Source organism: Psammomys obesus, unplaced genomic scaffold, assembly GCF_907164565.1.
Source record: "Psammomys obesus unplaced genomic scaffold, mPsaObe1.curated_primary_1811, whole genome shotgun sequence".
NCBI lineage: Eukaryota > Metazoa > Chordata > Mammalia > Rodentia > Muridae > Psammomys > Psammomys obesus.
This window is the reverse complement of record NW_026596143.1, coordinates 11,350,709-11,364,230: the sequence shown is the minus strand read 5'-3', so window position 1 is coordinate 11,364,230 and position 13,522 is coordinate 11,350,709. Positions and strand designations below refer to the sequence as shown.

Sequence of the window (13,522 nt, the reverse complement as noted above, 5' to 3'; positions counted from 1 at the left end):
TCCTTTATTCCTTTTCTGTGGGGTAAGAGGAGTGAGGAGTGGCCCCGGTGCCCTGCACATGCTAAGCACACACACTATGCTGAGCAGCATCTTCCTTGGCTCCTGTCACCACGCTTTGGGCCACCAGTTACATTTCACCTCCAATCTCCCACCCACAGACACCTATATGAATACAGCAGTCTTAATGCCCGACAAATGTGCTGGAGCCTTCCAAACTGTCACCACTGGGAGAGGCTGGCAGAAGAGTTCATGTGCTCTGCGCACAACTCTGCAACTCCTGTGCAACTACAATTACTTCATAAGAAGATTCTAAAACTTACTTCTCTTTTCAATTAACATGTAATAATTTTACATATCTATGAGACAGTGTTCATATAGTTCATACAATCAATGTAGACTTGTCAAATCAGAATCATCATTTCTGTCACATAACAAAAATCATGAGTTATAATCTATACCTTCAAACACATACACACAGACCCTAAGTCAAGATGGCTCATGGACCTAAATATAAAGCCTAAAATCACAAAAACTCCTAGGAGAAAAATCTACAAAGTGGGACAGCCAAAGCATTAGCCATAAAAGCACAAAGTAACAAATGGCTCTCATCAAAAGCAGAGCTCTGTGCTTCGAGGACACTATACATTACTAAGGGACAACTACAAAAGGACATTTACAAATCAAGTATCTAAGATACGGAAGATAGAACTGGGTAACAAATAACACAATTTTCCAAATGAAGGTAAAGAGTTGGACATGTCCCACAGATACACAGATGGCAAATGAGTACGTGGAAGCCTGCTCAGCAGCCTCAGACGCCAGGGACCCGCACGGTAAAACTGTAAGGAGATGGCGTGGGTTGACTGGGGAGCATGGAGGAGGGCGAAACAGAAGGAGGGGGTGTGAGGGGAAGACGCATCACACGACGGATGTTTGCAAAAGGCATGGGGGATATATTGTTGTATGTGTATCTAAAATTTTATGTATAATTTTATACAAATATGTGTAAATGCATATTTAGATACATCGTTTAAGTGAAGTGACAACTCTTGGTGTGATAATGTTCTCCCCAAGGTCCATAAACTACTTAACAAAGGCCCCAGTTTCAGGTATGAGACCTCTGCTCTCAAGCTGTCGGTCATGGAGCACATCGATCACATAAGAATAGAAAGCGCTTTCTTCTTAGTATGTAGGCAGGCTTTCAAGACCCAGTAAGGTCAGGCAAGGAAAAACAGAGAATAGCACAGTAGGTCTTACATCTGAACAAATATGTTCCGAATCTAATGGCAGCCCAAGTTACCTTCTGAGAGGAACGTGGCTAGGCCACATTAACAATGAAGGCAGACACAGCTAAGGGCCGTGGAGCCAGGGACCCACAGGTAAAGGAAAGATTAATGGACGGACACAGTGTTTTGAGGAGGAAGAATGGTGATACTGACGGATGCTGGAGTGAACCAGCAATTCACTTAGTTAATGAGTCCACCTGAACAAATACTTCCTTAATGGCAGGACCAGAACGGTGAACACTTAAAGAATTGACCAGCTGTATAAGGCCAATAACAAATAATCCAATAGCTACAATAAAAATAAAAGACAAGTAAAATTAAAAAAAAAAAAAAAAAAAAAAAGGAACCATAGTGTTTGCCTGAAGTCATGGTGTCATGAGTGAAATTCCCAGAAGCTGCTCAGTCCCCAAAACACATCCACACAATGCAACAGCAGTGCTCAGATGCCCACCAAAGCCCATGATCACTCCTCTGCCAGGCGCCCAGAAGCAAGGGAGGCATTTCTGCAAATCTCATGTCAGTTTCACACAGCAAAACTGCAACGCTCCACTGACCTTTGGAGTGCCACAGTCACACTCTTCCCCAGGGTCCACCAGCTTGTTCCCACAGGAGGGCGCGCTGTAAGCCTCATCAGGCTTTGGAATGTTAAGAAGGCAGCTTCCTCCCTTATTCAAAGTTAGTTTCTCAAAGTCCTCCGCACTGCAACTGCTGAAGTTTCTGGAACCTCTACAATAAATATTAAGAAAATATCTCACATCACAGTCATTGCTGATCTTGAAAGTTCTTAGTCATATCTTTAACCAATAAGAAGCAAATGCTATAAAAAGCAGAAAATAAGCAAAGCAGGCAAAAATGAGAACGTCTATCCCATTCTAGGAATCGCTGAACACACCGAAACAAAAAATCAGAATCCTTTCAATCTACAGAGACCTTAAAAACTTACCTGATCTCATTCTGAATTGGCTTTATTTATTTATTCCAAATACTGCAAACTACTGTGTGTTTCTAATCCAGATATCTGCAGTGTGATGTACTTACTCCCCCCCAAATCACACACTGGGAGCCATGAGAAAAAGACACAAATGGGTAACTCCAGCACTAATGTTTCACAGACACTGTGGTAGTTTGAATGAGAATGACATCCCCATAGGCTCATATATTTGAATATTTATTTGTGTGTGTGTGTGTGTGCGTGTGTCTGGGAGTGTGGGTCTGTGTGTATCCCTCTCTGTCTCTGGCTTTCTCTGTCTGTATCTCTGTGTGTGTGTGCCTATCTGTCTCTCTTGGTGTGTCTTCCTGTCTCTTTCTGTCTCTCTCTTATAGGTAAATATCCACCATAAACACTGAAATGCAACACACAGATCCTATTTGATAAACAGTGAGGTTCATAATGCTGCTTGTTATCTGGGTCAACTGGGGTCAGCTGGTGTCAGCAACTTTATCCCTTGTAAAGTCTATTGCAGATTTCTATAAAGTATCCCATTCCTTTCTATGGTACTCAACAAATACAGAGCAAAGCCCTTTCTTAGCGACAGACACACACACACACAGACAGACAGACACACAGGGAAAAACTCACAAGACAGCATTCAGGCACACAGCGATGACAGAAGACACAGTGAAGCAGAGAATTCACATCTGGGCTCACTCAGTAAAAAGGCATCAAGGAAAAGTATTTTGATTTTTTCCTCACTGTGACACAGTGCCAATATTGGTGACTCTGAGTTTATTATTAAGGCACTCAAATCACAGTTTGTTGTCTGTGTGAGGAAAGTGTGAGTCTGTGTGAGGAACACATGAGAAACATCGTAGGAAAATGCAAGGGCACATGACGAACAGCTGAGATCACAGAGGAGGACTCAGTGCATTTGATCCACACACCCAGTGACTACATAATGCTGCCAGGAGTCCTGCTGGTCATTTTTACTTTTGAGAACCAGTAAGAAATACAACTGTAAGCCACAAATCTTTGACAAACCCCTATTTCGTTAAAATTTTATCTGAGATAGTCATCTACTTACGTACCTACCAATCTCTCCATCTAGTAACCTAAACTTTTGGGATGCTATCATTACTAAGGCCATTATCAAGAAACTTTCCCCCACAACGCTTTCTTCTACAGTTTTATGTCTTCTGTGCCTAGGGCTTTTATCCTTTTTGACATTTTGAAACAAAAGGTAGGATCCAGTTTTACTCTTTGGTATGTGGAAAAAACTCCTTCATAGAAAATATTTGCAAACCATATACCTGAAAAAGGAGTAATAATTAAATGTATAAGAAAAACTCAATAGTAGAAATCATGTCCATTTAAGAATGATTAAACGAGCCAGGTGCGATGGTTCACACCTGTAATCCCAGCACTTGGGGAGGCAGAGGCAGGCAGATCTCTGTGAGTTCAATAGCAGCCTGGTCTACAAAGGGAGTCCAGGACAGCCAAGGCTACATAGAGAAACTCTGTCTCAAAAAATCAAAATAAAAATAAAAGTATAAAATGGTCTTGAATATACTTTTTCAAATGGAGACGATAAATGCCCAAGAGCTACATGAAGAGGTGTTTAGCATCACTAATCACCATGGAAATGCAAACCAAAATCACAAACTAAAGCCATCCCTTATACCTATTAGGGTAGCTGTTACAAAACCCTAAAAGAGAAGTCTACACCAGTCTGTGAAAAAAAGGAAAACCAGCAGAAAACAGCACGGTATTCCTAAGGAAATTAACAACAGAGGTGCCAAATGGCCTAGAAATCCACCCTCTGCTACAAATCCAAGATAAATGGCATCTCCGTCATAGACATCTATATTCTGTTGCTTAGTCTGTCACTAAAGCCAAGACCTGGGAACAACCTAAGTGTTCATCAGTGGACACATGGATAAATGTACTACAGGACGTATGTGTGTATTCCATTACGTGTGTGTGTACTTATACTGTTATATGTGTTTGTGCATGTATATACATGTATGCGCATATATATTATTCAACCTCATACTATTTGCCTCAACATGAATGAATCTAGAGGGTTCTATGTTGAGTAAAATAAGCAAGACACAAAAAAGGAAAGTATCACATGATCTCAATCAGACATGAAATTGTAAGAGAAAAAGGAAAAATGAGCAAACAGCAGAAAATAGAACAGATGGATGGAAGCAAACGGGGAGATGGGGTTAGAGGACACGTGTCAACAGATGTGCAGGACTGGCAAGCGTGTCGGCCGTGTACAGCATGACGCTGCCATTACTACCATGGAATAAATGGCATTTTTGCTACAGGAGGTTTTAGGTTCTTCTGCACAGAATGAAATTGGGTAACTATGTAGGACAATGGATATGCCATCTGCCTGACACGGTAACCATTTCACCACCTATGTACAATGTGCATGATCCCAGCACTCAGGAAACTGAGCAAGGAGATGGAGAATTTGAGGCTAGCCTGGGCTACAGAGACTGTCTCAAAAGCAAACAAAAAAAAAAAAAAATACAGATTTGCTTTTTTTCTTTTTAATATAGAATCTCACTGTGTAGCCCTGGTTGGCCTCAAACTGACAGAGACCCACCTGCTTCTGCCTCCTTAGTGATGGAACTAAAGCCATATTCCAACCAGGACATGTTACAGATTTTAAATATAAACAGTAAAAGCAAGATATGTAATTTGTATATAGCATAATAAGGTATATGAGTGTAGGTACACAATGTATTATCTAATGTGGGAAGAAACATTCTCCCACAAGGTCTATGACAATACCCATCTATTTTGTTTTTGTTGTTGCTACTTTTTGGTTTTTGGAGACAGTTTCTCTGTACTGTAGCCTTGGCTGTCCTAGACTTGCATTATAGACCAGGCTGGCATCAAACTCACAGAAATGCACCCGCCTCTGCCTCCTTGAGTGCTGGGGTTACAGGCCTGTGTCAGCGCACCTGGCCCCTCACTACTCTTAAGGCTATTATGGGGAACTCTTCGTGCCATCAAACATCTGCTCATTCAACAAATATGTGTTGGACATGTGTTTGCATAAGATACCCTCCTCAGTTCAAGGGATAAAGCCCATGAGCACGGCAGAAAACCAACTGTGAAGGTCACAGTCACACTCTAGCTAGTGTAGCAGACTGCAAACCTTAGGGTAATTTAGCTGGAAGATAGAAGGTGGCAATGAATGACAGGCGGCTGGGGCAGTCACAGTGTCAAAAGGCCAGCCAGTCCAAACACTGCATACACCATGACACTTCAATCCAAACTGGACATCTGGGGGAAGGACACCACAGAGAGAAAAATATCATGGCTGTGGTGTGTTCTAGGAATGATAAGGAGGCCAGCGGTCCTGCGGGGGATGCTGTAAGCGAGAAAGTAATAGAGACTGTGAGCAAAGGTGGGAAGAAAGCACGCCGAAAGCACAGTTTCTCACTGTGAGTGAAGCACGGTCAGTGAGCGGGCACGAGCCAAACACAAAAGACACAGCTTGATGCATGTCAGTAGCATCGCTGCTGTTGCTGTGAAACAGGAAGTCTCACACACGGCTCTCCAAGAACCCACCGTACAGATGATGATGAGGATGAAATCAGAATGACTTCCTGGGAATCGGGAAGAGGGATTGAGGATCTCAAGGAACAGCACATGCGAATACAAGAGAAGTCAAGGCTGACAGAGGAAGGTTAGTGGTAGTGAACATGGGGACGTCTGTGGGCAGGTCAGAGTGTGGGGATAGGCGGGGCTGAAACTACTGGACACGGAGTAAGGAGGTTAGTGACTGTTCGTAGGCGGTGCCTCCCACAGTCCATGGGAAAATGCTGTCCGTAGAATGTACTCGACCACAGCAGCCGCGCCAGCGCATCTTTACCCTCCACATGAGTCCCCAATTACAGCCCGCAGCGTCCCCACCTTTAGCAACGGCTACTGAGAGAGGCTTCTCGTTCAGCAGCTAAGCCCCATTTTCTCATAAGCAATGTTTGAAAGTGTGAGCCTAGAGCAAGGTCCCAAATCAAAAAATCAGTTTCAACTACAAGAGAGGTAGGTAATAGAGTACTGAAAACCTGAATAAGATCGCAAGCATGTGTGGCTATTTATAGCCGATAGGAGCTGAGATTTTAGAAACATGACCTAATATTTGCCTCAGCAAATGCCGTAAAAAGACTTTGAGGCAAGAGGAGGGAAAATAATCCTCCACCAACCATCACAGGATGGCACACGGCAGAGAGGACAGAACCCCCCCCCCCCCCGCCTGCTACTCCAGACGACACAAGGCTTACGACTTAAAACATCTCCCCACCACCACCTTTTACTAGGTAAGTTCTGAAAATTACTTCACAGGAAATGATCTACCAGGATATGACCAAAAACACCATTTGCCATCACTGACATTGCTGTTCTGTTTCTGTGAGTGATCCAGAAGTGGCCAGAACATGCTTTCACTGTTACCACCCTAGCCTCAACGGCCGACAACTAAAGAAAAGAGACTAAAAGTGCACGAGAGAGGAAAGCACTGATTATGAAGGAGGTGGAGCAGACTTACAGGAACAGGCTGAGGCCCCATGCTCCCACTCATCCCTCCCTTCCCAACACCTAGTCAAGCCTGACAGTGTACCAAGGAAGAAACTGAGAATTACACCACTAAGCTCAGCAAACTGACTGCTTCAGGAGCTCACTCCCCTGGGCAATGTGGTGCAAATGTGGCCCTACAGGCCTAAACTGGAATTGCTGATTACACCTCCTCATCAACACAGTTGCTCCATGAAACATCTCAGAGAAGGACAGAGTTTGAAACCCATCCCACCAATGAAGAAATACTGACCAATGGGATGTTTTTAAGTCTAATGAACATTTATTATGCTTTTCCTAATTTGTTGTTAATGTTTTCATTTATTTTTCTGTTTCATAGGTTTTAATCCTCACTCTTACACACATAACCCACAATGCCATTGCTCAGTCAGTTGTGTTTGTCTGTATGTTCATCCACTAGTCAACCACCAGACACTCTGGCATTCCTCTCGTGCACATACTTCCTCCTTCACTTTTACCACTTTTTTTCTTTCTTATCCTCTCTTCTTTACAATTAACTCTATCTTTTGTTTTGGTTCATTTGTTTTTTTTAAGATTTATTTATTAATTAATTTATTTATGTGGTGGTCTGCCTGCATGCCTGCCAGAAGAGGGCACCAGATCTCATTATAGATGGTTGTGAGCCACCATGTGGTTGCTGGGAATTGAACTCAGGACCTTGGAAGAACAGTCAGTGTTCTTAACCTCTGAGCCCTCTCCAGCCCAGATACTTAACTACCACCTCCTGCGGTGGTTTGAAAGAAAATGAGCTCAGGGAGAGCTGTTTGGGAAGGATTAGGAGGTTGTGGCCTTCTTGGAGGAGGTGTATCTAAGACTGGGCTTTGGGGTTCCAAAGGCCTACACCAAGCTACACACTCATAAAGTTTTCCAAACATGACTGCCCAAATATAAGCTCAACAAAGACAACAATGGGCAGACCAAAGTGGACACAGAAAGGCCTGTGAGGTCTCAACCCTACAACCTTACGCAGGGAGTGGGAGAAGTGGTCCTCCCCAAGGAAGAGCAAACCTACTGGTTGTCCAGTCCCAACGGGTCAGCCCTGAAATTAGACATCCAAGTAACAATACCCAGACTAACCCTGTCATATTTAGGAATACACATAAAGATTCATGCATGCACTATCAATGAAAAAAGAGACCATAAAGTTGAAGAAGACTGGGGAAGGGTATATGAAGGGGGTTGGAGGAAAGGAAGGAAAGGGAAAGGTGTTGTAATTATATTATAATCTCACAAATAAAGTTTAAAGAATGAGGGAAAAAAAAAAGAACTTCAGACCAAAACTAGTCAGAAGAGATAAGAAGAAAGCAACCCACCAAGCTCCCAGAACTTCAGAAAAAAAAATCATTTAAAAAAAGACTACAACATTTTGCTTGTGTAGTGGCACACGTGGCTCCTTGGAATGCTAATACAGCAGGAGCATGAGTTCAAGGCCAGCCTGGTTTATATACTGAGTCTGAGAAAGGCCTGGGCTACTTGGTAAGACTCTGTCTGAAGAACAGAAGTTATTCTTACAATTCTGTTTCAAATGGAATGGGCATATTTATCAAAATATAACCAAAACACACACAATCCTACTCAAAAAAAAAAAAAATGACAAAATGAATAGGTTAGTCCAATAATGTCTCCAGATACACAATAATCAAATAGTAACTATAAACATTTATGTTTGGGACAATTAGAAAGAGAAATGGCAAGCTTATATATTTCTTCAGGACACCACAGTCGACAAAAAAATAACATATCAAATTTAAAAGAGAGTCAAATGGATCTTGGATAAATGAAATATAATATATAATAAGCAAAACTAAGAATCCATCGGATAGGTTTAACAGACCAAATATATAAGGTTAAGGGGTCACTGACCTGAGAGATGCCAAAAAGAATTTCCAAGAAACAAACAAAAGCTAGCAAGAGAGATAGCCGTGGTGGAAGTACCAAGAAAGTGCTCACAGCTTCCCCTCTTCTGCATTCCACTGACCCCACAGAGACCACGACTCCCACTCTCGCTCCCACGCACATCACTGAAGAACAATACCATCAAGCCAATGGACTCTGAAAACGTCACCTCTCAAGCCAGCCCAGCTAAGCCAGCCTTTCACGTCACAAGCATTCTTTTGACTTCTTGTTCTCTATCGTTTAGTTTTCATTCCTGTGCACACCGCTCAAAGAGCCGTGCATCTGCCTATACACTGCTCAGTTGGGATTTAGCACCACTGCTTATGTTTCTGCAGTATTTCACTACAAGGCACTCTTTCCTATAGTCTTCACCCACACCTCCTATGCCCTGCCCCTCTCTAGTTCCTGTGTACAGATATTTTTAGTTTTATGGGGCCCCATAAAGAAAAGCTTAGGTAAAGAAAAGCTTAGGTTCAGGCGTGCTTGTACACGACTTTAATCCCAGCACTCAGGAGACAGAGGGATGCAGACCTCTGAGTGCCAGTCAGTTCTATTCAGGCAGTTTAGTTGAATCAGGGAGTTGAGAGGCAGTGCAGCAGAGTTGAGTTCCTAGCAGTTCAGTTCATGGAATTCAGAGGCAGTTTTACAGAACAGTTTTACAGAGAGAGGTTGAAGAGAGAACAAGCTAAACGCAGGTGAAGACAGAACATGACAGAGAATGATTAGGGGCCAGAAGATTAGAACACATCCTAGAGTTAGTTTGAGGCCAAACAGAGCAATTCAGTGAGAAACTTGAAAGAAGCCAGACTTAATCAGCCAACTTGGAGAGGAGTTTGAGCCAGAACACCTGAGCTGAACCAGCCAGCCAGGGCTCAGAAATAATATCTAGAAAAGGTGAGCTTATTCAGCAGTAAGACTCAGAGGCTGAAAATATTCTAGGCCTAAGTTAGATTGTACAGAGGCCAGAAGCTTCCAGGACTAGGCCCAGGTTAGCAGAAGGAGACAGTAAGCCTCTGAGACAACAATGAAATCAGGTGAATAAAGGTTCCTTTAACAATGCTTCCTCTGTTTGTCTTCCAGCAGTTTCAGTGTTTCAGGCTTCACCTGCAATCAGCAGCCCCACCCAGCTGTGCATGAGTGGCAACAATGACCAACCGCAAAGATACCCATGAAGGTAGAACTCCACCATTAGATTTTGGTGGTAACCAACAGCCAACTAACTGGGCTTCAGGCTTGGCCAAGTGGAAGGAAAGCATGTCTGATACTACAAATCTATCCAACTACTTATATACTGTTGCAAAGTGGGAAAATTGGTGCAGGCACTACGGAAACCAGTTGTTGGGGAAGGGTAAACAACTGAAGATAGTGCTGTGTGATGCAGTTATACCACTCCTGGGCAAACACACAGCGGACTCCATATCCTCCTACACAGATACTTGCACATCTGTTCTCACTGCCACTTCCTTCACAACAGCAAGGAAATGGAGTCGGCCTAAACGTTCTGAACAGATAATGAAAACGAGGGACACATAAACAATTAAATTTAACTGTAAAGAAAATAAAATCATAAAATTTACAAAACAAATGATGGAACTAGAAAATAAGAAAATACGTCAAGTGAGGTACCCTAGGCTCAGAAAAACAAACACCACTTTCTCATACGTGGATCCCAACTTTGAAGTTAGACTTGTATGTTTAACTTGGAGTGTCTACAAAGGTCAGAAAGCTAAGAGCCCCTGAGAAAGGAGGAAGAGATGTCTTAATGGAAGGATATAGAAGAACGTGTGTAATAGAAGGGGTAGACAGATACATTGAGAAACAAAGGCTTCAGCAGTGGGGATGGGAGAGAGGAGGAAATGCGGAGTGTGATAACCAAAATTAAGGATGTATGAAAAGCCTGTGGAAACCCACTACTTTGTAAGCTAATGTTAAATTATATTTAAAAAGAGAGGGTGCATGTTTGAATGCAGGGTGCATGATGCTATTCCCAGAAGACATAGGTCATCAAGTGAAAATCTCAGTCCCAGGAACGGGCTACTTCCCCACAAGTAATTGGTCAGAAAGACCCAAGAAGCCCAAAACCAGATAGGCTATCACCATTACTCTTGGCTGCCCACCAGAACCATAAGAACCTGCTTCTGAAGATGCAGCACATTTCTGGTTTCAGGACACAGAGAAATCAATCTGCAACTGGCCTAAAAACTTCCTCCCAGATGGAGAACTTTCATATTCTGGAAGGGGCTCTGCAAGCTACAGGGGACGGAAAGCACTGATGGTCTTACTTGGCCCTGGACACTGCATGCTGCCAGTCAAGAAGTGCCCGTTAGGCATGACAACTATGGGAGTCATCACTACTTTCTGGTTGGGTTTGAGGCTTGCTGTAAAGAAAGGAATTCATGCCCAACACTATACACTTGGTCAAAAGTCTACTTCTGGGAAGGTTCATGGGTCACAGGGGGAACCATCTTCTAGTTATGTTCATAAACCCATAGATTTGTGTTGCCCTCAATCTTGGTCAGAGAACTTGTGATGTGACTTAATTAAAAAAATGCATCTCTCACTGGTATATTTCAGAGAAAAGGCTTCCTGTTTTGAAAACACAGGCATCAGTAGCCCTCAGACTTATAAAATGCTGATCTGGGGCTGGAGAAGTGAGGGAGCAGTTAGCAGCACTTGCTCTTCTTCCAGAGGACCCAGATTCAATTTCCAGCAACCACACTGAGCAGCTCACAACTGCCTGTAACTCCAGCTCCAGATGATCTGATGCCCTCTTGTGGCTGTCTGAAGTACCTGTACACATGTGATATTTCCTTAACAGAAATACAGATTCAGTCTCACAAATAAACACACACTTAAATAAATAAACATATAAATAATAAGTACATACATGCATATATATAAATAGATAGATAGATAAACAAATAAATAATGAATGAATAGGAAAAAACCACAGGCCTACATAACCGTGCTAAGAGACAGGAAAGGTGTTACTCACGATGCCCCTGAATTCATGATGCAGCTCTTGGCTCCACAAAAACACTCTCTCCCGTCATCATGATTCATGCCAAGGTTATGTCCCAGCTCATGAGCAACAATGGAAGCAAATGTCTCCACAGTGATTTGCCCAAACTGTACAAACATAAGAAGGTGCAATTAGGAAATGTTTTCTTTGCCAGGTTACTTTTTTGCCAAAAGGCAATGTATCTACCACATTGCTGACTTTATGCCCGAGTGTGTGGTACCAGCCTTTATGCACTCCCTGATAGTTACTGGAGTGACTATGTGCTGATAAGCAAGCATCAGCAGACCATTCCCTGTAGCTTACAAGAAAACAGACTGGTCTCTTTGAGATGGAGGCTGTTTCCTCATTCATAAAAATGTTAACATCCTGGTTAATTTTGTTGTCATTTTGACACACCTGGGAAAAGGAAGACTTCAATTGAAGAACTGCTTGGATCATACATGTATGAGCGATTTTCTTGCTTGTGTCAATGTCAATGTGCCCAGCCCACTATGGGCAGTTCTGTCCCCTGACAGGTAGTCCTAGCCAACATGCAGCATTCCTGTGTAGTTTCTGCTTCAAGCTCCTGCTCTGAGTTCTTGGGGTTTATTTGTAAGCCAAATAAACCCCTCCTCCTCTAAGCTGCTTCTGGTCATGGTCTTTATCACAGCAACATTAAAAAAAAAAAAAAAAAACTGGAATAGATAGTAACATAATAAATATTAAAAACTTGACCTCGTTTTTAGAAAAAACACATGTGCTTCTCCTACTGTGTCCTTCACAGTGTACAAACTACTGCTATAAGGATCTGGGGGAGAAGTATAGTCAACAAGGGCTGGAGACTGTCCTAATGCCTACATCCAAAGTTGTACTTAAAGAACAACATACCACATTAATCCCACCTGCGTGGCTCCTTGAACATACTGTTCCTACAAATGCCATTCCTGCAGTCCCACCAAAGCCTTTCTTCCTAAATGAAAACGTAAAGTTATAAAATGTACTTGGAAGAAAAAGAAACGTATTAGTCCTGTTTCCATAGGTAATCTTAACCACACTGACAAAACCTATAGAAACTGGAAGAAAAATAACAAAGATAAATGACATTTTATTTTGGGAGCATTTGAAGTAAGTTAGTATTACAAATATAATCTTTTAAATTTTTTTATACAAATGATGATGACTTTACGTATCCAAACATAGTGTGGGTTTTTCCTAAAATTCTGTGCCCAGAATTTTATACCTAGATAAACAGTCAAAGACAGTTACAAAACACTAGAAAACAAAGCTCAGCAGGTATGAGTTACAATAATCAGAGCTCAAATTGAGATTATCTTTAAACTTTATACAGATTATATGAAAATGTTTTCAGCAAGAAATCTATTTTCCTCTTCCCATATAATCTTTCACAAAGATAAATAAGTAAATAAACTGTAAAATATGCTGTAACAAGGTGAGGAAAGAAGACATGGGGTAAAGACAAGGATGAGTCAGACACAAATGCTTGTACACGTAAGAGGATATACCACTACAACAAAGTTAGCAAAAGTCATTTTTCTCATCATTTAATTCATCTCTCTTTTAAAAGCTACTTACAAAACCAACTGTGCACTGTCATGTCTCCGACGTGGTATGAGAAACTTTTCCCGCCACTGTACGAAGTTGCCCAACACATCGCCAGCACCTCCCATTATATTGATCGGGTTTCTATCTGTCCAAATTTCTAGTCCAACTAGCACAATTCGGATGTTTAACATGATATACATCTGGGGAGAAAGCAGAAATAAAACA

The 13,522-nt window shown here is 42.1% G+C and overlaps 1 protein-coding gene across 1 annotated transcript in view; it reads right to left on the bottom strand.

Moving 5' to 3' along the window:
• Nucleotides 1–13,522, bottom strand: part of Adam9 (ADAM metallopeptidase domain 9) — a 71,042-nt gene that overhangs the window by 33,875 nt on the left and 23,645 nt on the right. The window contains exons 9-12 of the mRNA XM_055593398.1: nucleotides 13,328–13,497; nucleotides 12,623–12,704; nucleotides 11,729–11,862; nucleotides 1,841–2,012 (exon numbers count right to left, since the gene is read on the bottom strand). Of these exons, the coding sequence (XP_055449373.1) occupies nucleotides 1,841–2,012; nucleotides 11,729–11,862; nucleotides 12,623–12,704; nucleotides 13,328–13,497 (558 nt within the window). The remainder of the gene's footprint in view (nucleotides 1–1,840; nucleotides 2,013–11,728; nucleotides 11,863–12,622; nucleotides 12,705–13,327; nucleotides 13,498–13,522) is intronic.